We start from the raw sequence: 9,989 nt of genomic DNA on the forward strand, positions 1-9,989 counted from the left end.
ATTTAGGAGATCTAGGCTGGGTCTGGAGAATCTGCATTTCTCAAGCGGTGGGGCTCATGCTGCTGGTCTGGGGCATACCTCTGGTGGCAAGCCAGCAGGCATGGTGTGTCCTCACGTAGGCTGAGAAGTGTCTTGCTGCCCAGACATTTTAGAACTAGTACCCCCTTGAGTATCCAAATTGTCAAGTGCTAGGAAAATTAGTTTCACAACTTCATTAGAAACCCATGCTAGAACTTTAAATTATGAGTTAAATGTTATGATTATGTGTATGTTTGCTATAAGAAATACACATTTTAAATTGCACGTTTAAATTCAAATCTTTACGTAGGGCAAATAAATATAAGTTCCCAATTTTGTAAGTACTTAATGTTTTAGTACAATACGTCTCACTTTAAAGCATTCAGCATATGAAAATCTGCATTTATGTAAAAAATAAGTTGAGCTGACATATATTCACTTTGCAAAAAACTGCTTTGCTTTGTAAGCCAAATATTCATAAGTTTTTTAAATAGTAAGCTACCTAAGTTATATAATAAACTTTGAAATTCAAATTGCAGGTTGGCACAGTGGCCCACACCTGTAATCCTAGCACTTGGGGAGGCTGAGGCGGGCAGATCACCTGAGGTTAGGAGTCCAAGACCAGACTGGCCAACATGGTGAAACCCCGTCTCTACTAAAAATACAAAAATTAGCCGTGCCTGGTGGCATGTGCCTGTAATCCCAGCTACTCAGGAGGCTGAGGCAGGAGGATCACATGAACCCTGGAGGTGGAGGTTGTGTAGTGAGCTGAAGTCATCCCACGGCACCCCAGCCTGGGTAACAGAGCGAGACTCCATCTCGGGAAAAAAAAGAAATTCAAATTGCATTTTTGTATTTTATTTTTGGGGGGATACAAATAAGGTCTATTTATCTTTTAATTAGCCATGAAGAGATTTTCCTAGTGAGAGGACAGATGGGGTGGGGCTGCTGGCCTTTTGCTCTGAAGCTGCATTGCTGTGGTAGACAAGGACTCTCCATCTCTTCAAAGAAGCCATGGAGCTCTAACCTTCTGGTACCTCCTAAATTCAAGACCAAGATGTTTTAAAACATACCCCAGGCCGGGCGCGGTGGCTCAAGCCTGTAATCCCAGCACTTTGGGAGGCCGAGACAGGCGGATCACGAGGTCAGGAGATCGAGACCATCCTGGCTAACACGGTGAAACCCCGTCTCTACTAAAAAAAAAAATACAAAACTAGCCGGGCGAGGTGGCGGGCGCCTGTAGTCCCAGCTACTCGAGAGGCTGAGGCAGGGGAATGGCGTAAACCCGGGAGGCGGAGCTTGCAGTGAGCTGAGATCCGGCCACTGCACTCCAGTCTGGGCTACAGAGCGAGACTCCGCCTCAAAAAAAAAAAAAAAAAAAACCATACCCCAGCTTCCTGATTCTAGGCTTGCTGCATGTACACTTTGCCCCAACAAGTAGGTTGCCTAGGGGTGGATGGGAACAAAGTTCCTGAAACAGAATAGCTCATCTTGTTCTCCCTTCCTTCTCATAGAAAGAGTCTAGACCTCATTCGCTATTCCCCTCTTCTCTCTGCCTTGCTCTTGTCGCTGCTGCCCTTCTAGTCTCTCCTTCGTAGGCTTTCCATCTTAGGAGATTGGAAAGTGCGAGGGTTTCTCCCTGTCCCCTGACTTACAAAGCCCTCTCAAGGTAGTAGTAGTATTGTTACCAGAAAATAGGCCAAGAAAAAGGATCCATGAATTACTGATTAAAATGATTTATATATGTATTCCCATTGTAGACCATAATTGATGAGGTGGCTTAAACACAGTGGATGAGAGTCCATGCTCTGGTCTAGAGGCAAACCACCTCTGACCAAATCCTAGTCCTTCCTTTATTACCTGGTTATCCTGGACATAGTTACTGTTACTGAATATCTCTAATCCTCAGTTTCTCATCTGTAAAGTGGAGACACTAGGGAGATTATGAGGATTAAATAGACCCCACATAGAAAGGGTTTAGCACAATATCAGGCCCATGTTAGGAGCTCCCTAAATGGTAGCTGTTATTCATTCAGCAGATCTTTAGTTGGCACTTGCTGCATGCCAAGCATCTTAGACCCTGAATACTTACAGGTGAACCAGCCTATTCTCATGGAGCTTATATTCTACAGGTGAGAGATAGACAATAAACAAGGAGATATTAGGAAATGATATATTGTATGATGAAAAAGAACAGACTAATGCAGTAGAGATCATAGGAGCCACAAGAGATTGGATGGTCTGGAAAATGCCTCTGTTAGGATGTGGCATTCAAACTGAATCCTGAATATCATGCCCTCCTTTTCTCCATTTTATGTGTCACTTTTTACTTGTTATACTGTATTCAAGGAGATTGATACCAGAAAATATGGTTAGGAAGTAAATCTGCATATTTTATTCCATATAAAAACCTTTAAAAAATACAGTTACCATCGTTTGCAAATATTAGATATGAGTGGGTCAAATGATATATTTGTCCTAAATTTGAATCCTGCGTTTGAATTTAAAGTGGTAAAACCAGAGGAACCATGATTTTGGTGTGCTCACCCCCCCACCTTTTTTTTTTTTTTTTAATTTGTTGTTGTTGTTGTTGAGACAGAGCCTCACTTTGTCGCCCAGGCTGGAGTGCAGTGGCGCAATCTCAGCTCACTGCAAGCTCCGCCTCCCGGGTTCATGCCATTCTCCTGCCTCAGCCTCCTGAGTAGCTGGGACTACAGGCGCCCGCCACCATGCCCGCCTAATTTTTTGTATTTTTAGTAGAGACGGCTTTTCACTGTGTTAGCCTGGGTAGTCTCAATCTCCTGACCTCATGATCCGCCCGCCTCGGCCTCCCAAAGTGCTGGGATTACAGGCGTGAGCCACCACGCCTGGCCAGATGTGCCCACCCCTTTTATTTTTGCCACTATTTAAGACTTTCTTTGTTACAAACATAGCTAATTAGACAGTCTGATTGAAATTCTATACATATTTTAGCACTTACTATTTGTTAAAGAATAAAGAAATGTGAGTGAATAAGTAAACAAATATCTTCACTCTTCTTTAGCTTGCCTTCTACTAGGATTTTAAATCCTAGTAGATCTCCAGGATTTGAGCTATATCTCAATTTTAATGACATATTTAAATGGAATATTAAGAAACATCTTACAAGTCATTTTCTTTTTTAGGTAGCTGATCGTCTGTTTTCATCTTTTGGACAAGATATATTAGATGCTCTCTATTGGACAGCAACAGAACCTAAAGAAAGAAAAAGAGCCCACATTGGGGTGATTCCTCACTTTTTCATGGCTGTTCTCTATGTCTGTATCCTTATAGACTTACTGGAAATTTCCAACAGTTAATGCATAGTCTACCTTATTTTATTTGGTTAGCCATTTCATAGATTTAAAGACATATAAATAATGTATGTATCCTGAAGATTAATGTGAAATATCTGTGTTCTGTTGAGAAATTGGTTGTCATAATTGTAATTAATTTAAGGAGCCTCATGTATGCGTTATTCTTTGAGCTGCTGGAAAACAGTTCTATTTGCAGTGTAACTGATTATAGGGAAGAATTTTATAATAAAAGGCAGCATATTTTATACATACATTACATTTACATAGATCTATGTAATTTTGACACTTATATTAGAATTTTTCTTGAAGTTATCTTAAATCCAGGAATTTTTTTTTATAACCTTGGGCTTAAAATGCATAGAATTTATCTAAAAGCAAAATGTGAAATTGGTTGGGAGGAGTTTTGGTGGTTTTGTATGTTTGTGTATTCATCCCTGGCTTAAAGCTTTTCTATTGGAGAGTAAATGCTTTATTACATAAGCAGTGTACATGTTTGTGTGTACCCCTACATATTTATAACACACGTTCCTACTTTTAAGTTCCATGTGAAGTCAGGACTCATTCACAAGAATGTGTCACTTTTTTTTTCTATCTCTGTAAGAGTGACACTTGAAAGAAATTGGGTTAATACTTGGAAAGTTAAAGAACCAAGTAGGAAGATACCTGTGAGGGTAGAAGCTTGTTCCAGTTTTAATGGAGTAAAGCAGTTACCACTCTTAGATATAAATTAACTATTCTGTATGTAATACAAATGTAATTCTGCAGTTTATGGATATCTTCAAAATGACATATGAAGAAGAATCTTAATTATCAGATATTTCTTACTGCCTTACATTCCACATTTCCTGAAGAATCAGGGAAGAAAATCACTTCCAGACTTATAGTTTGTGCTTTCTTTTTTACATTGCAAATTATCTTAATTCAGAATGTGTATTTCTTATTCTCTTTTTTCAGTATTTACCATAATTTATTCCATTTACTTAACAAACTTTTTTGAGGGCCTATTTCCTGAGCACTGTGCCAAGTGCCAGAGATACGGAAAGAACAAAACAACCCTGTTCCAAAGGATTCATGGTCTAAATAAATGAATGTGTAGAGGTACATTTCCACTTTTGTTCATTTCACGTGGATATCCTGTCAAATTTATATCAACTATAGCTAATAGGGAAATTATGAAGATAATACAATACTTACGTAAGACGATTTAGAAAAGAAAGTCATCTTCTTTCTTTATTATTCACTTTCAAAATTTTGTAGTATCAGTAATAATATGAAAGCAAATTTAAGTTTTTTCCTTGACCTTCTATTAGTTTTGCATGCAATTCTTATAATGGTTCAAGCAACAACTCTCAATGTAGCTTTTAACTCACACAACAAGTCTTTGCTTACTATCATGATGTCTAATAATGTAAGTATGAGATTTATCTTACATTTTTGAAGTTATATGGGCATTTCAGCTGCAATACTCTGGGTGGGATAAAATTCTTTGTTCTGTATGTTGTTTTCCCGGAAGTTTTATAGGAAGCAAGTCCACTTTTTAAATTGTTATAATCATAAAGATGATATTTCTGTTTACTGTTTCAGTTTGTTGAAATTAAAGGAAGTGTTTTCAAGAAGTTTGAAAAGAACAATCTCTTTCAAATGTCAAATAGTGGTATGTACGATTAGATTCTACTTGAAGTTCTGTGCAGTATTTTGCAGTTCATTCTGAAATCCTAATGGCACATTTTCTCTGGGCCACTGTTTCTTCAACTTAAACTGTACCTTCTCTTATGCTATCAACATCTTTACTAGGTTTTCTTATCTTTGGTTACTGTAATCACAAGATGTTTGAGATAAAAAATTAGAAACATTTGTGTAGCACCATACGATACTTTGAGAAGCTTCTTAATAATCTAGAAATTTCTCTGAAGTGGGTGGTATTATTCCCTTTTATAGATGTGAAAACTGAAACAGAGAAAATAATCTGACTTCTCCACAGTCACATAGCTTCTAGGATAATTATGACTGTGAATCTCAGAATGTCTCTAAGTCCTTAGCTTTTTTAGTGATTATTTACTGCCTTCATTCTAATCCTAAAAAGTGTGAAGGGACAAAATTTTTTGCCTGGAGTCGGTGTCTTACATAGTTTTTGAAAGCCAGAGCAGAATAGTGTAGTGGATCATGGAGCCCTCAAGAACAGTCCCAGGGGCTCTACCAGGGAGTGTGCTCAGAGTCAAAAGTGTTTTCACAAGAATGTGAAGACATTATTCATCTCTTCTGCCATGGTGACATTTGCAAAAGTCATGAAAAAATGGTGGTGTTTTAGCATGAATCCAGACAGATGTACAATAGAGAGGATCCCTAAAGGAACCTGGCTTGATGTCCTTGAGGAAGGTGAGGCGTGTCACGGGGGAGGCGCGTGGGCTGGTTGTAGATAAGAGCACACATGGCTCATCCAAAGCAGTGCTTGTTAGAGTTTTTGCTTCTGGGACCCTTTTACATGCTTCACAAAGTATGATGATCAGCTGGGCACAGTGGCTCAAGCCTGTAATCCCAGCACGTTGGGAAACTGAGGCTGGTGGATCACTTGAGGTCAGGAGTTCAAGACCAGCCTGGCCAACATGGTAAAACCCCGTCTCTACTAAAAATACCAAAATTAGCTGGGCGTGGTGGCAGGTGCCTGTCACTCTGTAGCTGTAATCCTAGCTAAGGACTCTACTCTGTAGCTGTAATCTAGCTACAGAGGGGAGACTGGGGCAGGAGAATTGCTTGAACCTGGGAGGCAGAGGTTGCAGTGAGCCGAGATCACACCAGAGCACTCCAGCCTAGGTGACTAGAGCGAAACTCCATCTCAAAAAAAAAAAAAGTATGATGATCCCAAAGGACTTTTATTTATATGGATTATGTCTCTCGCTATTTACCATATTTGAAATTAAAACTGGGAAGTTTTAATAAAAATATTACATGCTTACAAAAATAACATTTCAATAAAAAAGATATTTTCTAAAACAAATTAAAATTTAGTGAGAAGAGTTTCCCAACAAGTAATGCTGGAATAGTTGGATAAAAGTTAAAAAAAAGAACTTTGGCCCCTCTCCTGCCCAAGAAAATTAATTCATTGTGGTTCATAATCCTAAACATAAATGCTAAAATTATAAAACTTCTAGAACAAAATATAGGAGAATACATTCACAACCTTGGTCTAGGCAAACATTTTTAGAGACCACACAAAAAGTACTAACTATAAAACAAAAGAGAGAAACTGGACTTCTTCACAATTAAAATGTAGGATCATAAAAGTTAAAAAGTGAAAAGAGTCGGGCGCGGTGGCTCACGCCTGTAATCCCAGCACTTTGGGAGGCCGAGACGTGCGGATCACGAGGTCAGGAGATCAAGACCATCCTGGCTAACACGGTGAAACCCTGTCTCTACTAAAAAATACAAAAAACTAGCCGGGCGAGGTGGCGGGCACCTGTAGTCCCAGCTACTTGGGAGGCTGAGGCAGGAGAACGGTGTGAACCCGGGAGGCGGAGCTTACAGTGAGCTGAGGTCCGGCCACTGCACTCCAGCCTGGGCCACAGAGTGAGACTCCGTCTCAAAAAAATAAATAAATAAATAAGTAAAATGTGAAAAGATCAGCCACAGTACTAAGAGAAAAGATTTGAGATGCATTTATCTGACGATAGATTTTTTTTTGTTTTCTGAATATATAACAAACTACCAATCAATAATGAAAGGACAATCCAGTTTTAAAATGGGGAAAAGGCTTGAACAGACATTTCACAAAAGAAAATCTATAAATGTCCAATAAGGTCATGAAAAGCTGCTCAGCATTATTAGGGAAAATGTCACTGGAGAAAGGCAAAGTAAAGCCATAATGAGATAGCACTGCACACCCTCCAGAGTGGCTGCTCTTATAGCCTGACAGTACCACAAGTTAGTGAGGATATGGATTAACTGGCACTCATGCATCGATGGCGTGAGTGTAAAGTATTACAACTGCTGTTTTTGGCCATTTCTTACACAGTTAAATGTTCACTTGCCCTGTAATTCAGTGCTGTTCTTAATAGGACTTCTTGCAAGAATTATTATGGCAACTTTGTTCATACTAGCCAAAAACTGGAAACAAGCCAAATACCTATCAATAGGAAAATAAACAAATTGTATATCCATACCATAGAATACTACTCAGCAATTAAAGATAAAAGAATGAACTCCTAATAGTGTCAACTATGTATGTCTCAGAAGCATTTTGTTGAGCAGAAAAGCCAGACACAAAAGTGTACATAATGTATTTCATTTATGTGAAGTTTATGATCAGAAAGAATTCATTTATGATGATAGGAATAAGAGAGGTTGCTTATTGGGCATTTGGATTGACTAAGGGGACTCAGAGGAGCTTTCAGGATGATGGAACTTCTTTCTATATTAAGGGCTTGGTGTCACAAGTCATGCATTGATCAGAACTCATCACATTATATACTTAAGATCTGTGCACTTCACTGTATGTAAATTTTACCTGTATATTAGACAAGGAAAATAATGGCATATGAATATGTTAAAACAAACAAGTTACAGGAGATTTGAAAACTAAGCAAGGAACGAAAAGAACAAATGGAAAACTTGAACATAAAGCCTAGATGATTCTATGAGGCCATGCTGGACCTGACTCTCAAAGCTCTGAGGGGCAGTTCGTGTTCTTACTGCTTATTAATGTTCCTCACCTATCAAGTGCAGACTGCCAAGCGTCGTGAATTAGAAATGAAAGAGGAAGGAGGGAAGGTACTAAATTATAGAATACTTTGCTTCAGTAGTTAACCATGAGTAAATTGATTCAGCTGTAAGCATTTCATTTGTTGTAGAAACCATGGTTTTTAAAAAATTAATTCATATTGGTAACCTCCTTTGGGTAAGCACTCTTTATAGAGACTTAAACTAGACACGCAAATCTTAAGTTTTAAGGGTTTTCAATCCTTATGTATAAAAGCCTCAAAATTATGAGGAGGAAATTGTGAATGTTTTTAACCTTATGGCCAGCATGTTGATGTAATTAATACCCCTTTTCATTTTTATAAATGGGTTCCCCAGAATTCCAACCTCTTAGCTTAGATTAGGGATTCAATATTTGAGTTTTAAGAAAACACTGGGGAAAAAATGATATAATGATCAGGTTTGCATATCAGTTTACAGGAAATTTGGACTTTATTTTGGCTTAAAATGATTACTACTTAGCACCAAAAAAAATTACCTTTTGCTGTAAGCAAAGTAGCTCGTGTTACAATGCAAGGTGGTCTGCATTGTACCCTTTAAGAGTTTTATAAGAAATTAACTTTACCTGGGCCAGGCGCAGTGGCTCACGCCTGTAATCCCAGCACTTTGGAAGGCCAAGGCAGGCAGATCATGAGGTTAGGAGATCGAGACCATCCTGCCTAACACGGTGAAACCCCATCTCTACTAAAAATACAAAAAAAAAAAATTAGCCGGGCGTGGTGGCGGGTGCCTGTAGTCCCAGCTGCTCGGAAGGCTGAGGCAGGAGAATGGCCTGAACCTGGGAGGCAGAGCTTGCAGTAAGCCGAGATTGCGCCAATGTACTCCAGCCTGGGTGACAGAGCGAGATTCCGACTCAAAAAAAAAAAAAAAAAGAACTTAAGAAAAAAAAATTCTAGGCACTCTTGCTAACATTACATGTAACATTCAGCTATTAAAATGGAAAGAGCAGGAGTCACCAAGAGGTGCTTTTTACTCTTGATATGAATATGTTGCCTCTTTCATATGCTTCAGTAGTAGTTACTTAATGAGAGCCAGTCAGCAGGGATACTCATACTGGCTATTTTTTTCTTATGAATTTTCCTATGAATTTTTTATCCATCAGAAGTTGAGTTGCCAGATACATAGTGTAAGTTTTAGTCCTTCATGCTGGTTTAATATAGAAGGCTTCATGGAGAAATCTGAGAGTAACTTTACCTCTTTCAGTGGTAGCTCACCGTATATTTTCTTTGGAGGAATTGCCTGAGGACATGTGAAAAGTAGTTTAGTTAATAAAACCAGATTTTTAACAACTTGTCCTTTTCTTCACTTCATTTTAACATAAGCATCAGCTGAATGTAGAACCCCAGTCTTTCTGGTTTGCATTCTTGAGATGAAGAATTTTAGGTAGATTTTTACCCGTTGGTATTGTGAACTGTGCATTTGGAAAGGTCCTTCAGAAGTTAGGTTGTCTGGAGTAAGCTTATAGCTCACTTAACACTCTTAGAAGCCTGCAAAACTGCAATAAATATGGATGTTTATTGGAAATAGTCACTCATTTTATATTTAAAATGTGACTGCAAATATGTTAAAGTATATCCCTGTTAGTGGTAATATAGCAAGGAAAAATCTGAATATCAGACATATTTAAAAGCATTAATACCAGTGTTTTTAAACTTCTTGATAAAGGTTAGGAGAAAACATTCTTAGAAATTTTAATTTTTAATCAGTGTAAGAGTTCAGTTCTAATCCAAACCCTGACTGTTCTGAAGATGAGATATGGTATAAATATGTTGCTGATTGCATTATTTATCTAATATATGTTAGATTATCAGTATCAGACTCTGTTATTCTCATAGAAATTTTATTTCTTTTTATATCTTCTTTGGAGACACTTAAAATTTGTAT

General features: G+C 38.2%; 1 protein-coding gene across 3 annotated transcripts in view; it reads left to right on the forward strand.

Moving 5' to 3' along the window:
* Nucleotides 1-9,989, forward strand: part of TAPT1 (transmembrane anterior posterior transformation 1) — a 75,918-nt gene that overhangs the window by 40,139 nt on the left and 25,790 nt on the right. For all 3 annotated transcript variants that reach the window (XM_017875338.1, XM_017875340.1, XM_017875337.1), the window contains 3 exons: nt 3,183-3,318; nt 4,664-4,761; nt 4,938-5,007. In XM_017875338.1, coding sequence (XP_017730827.1) covers nt 3,183-3,318; nt 4,664-4,761; nt 4,938-5,007 — 304 coding nt within the window. The remainder of the gene's footprint in view (nt 1-3,182; nt 3,319-4,663; nt 4,762-4,937; nt 5,008-9,989) is intronic.

The sequence above is a fragment of the Rhinopithecus bieti genome, unplaced genomic scaffold (genome assembly GCF_001698545.2).
Source record: "Rhinopithecus bieti isolate Rb0 unplaced genomic scaffold, ASM169854v2 scaffold_9237, whole genome shotgun sequence".
NCBI classification, from domain to species: domain Eukaryota; kingdom Metazoa; phylum Chordata; class Mammalia; order Primates; family Cercopithecidae; genus Rhinopithecus; species Rhinopithecus bieti.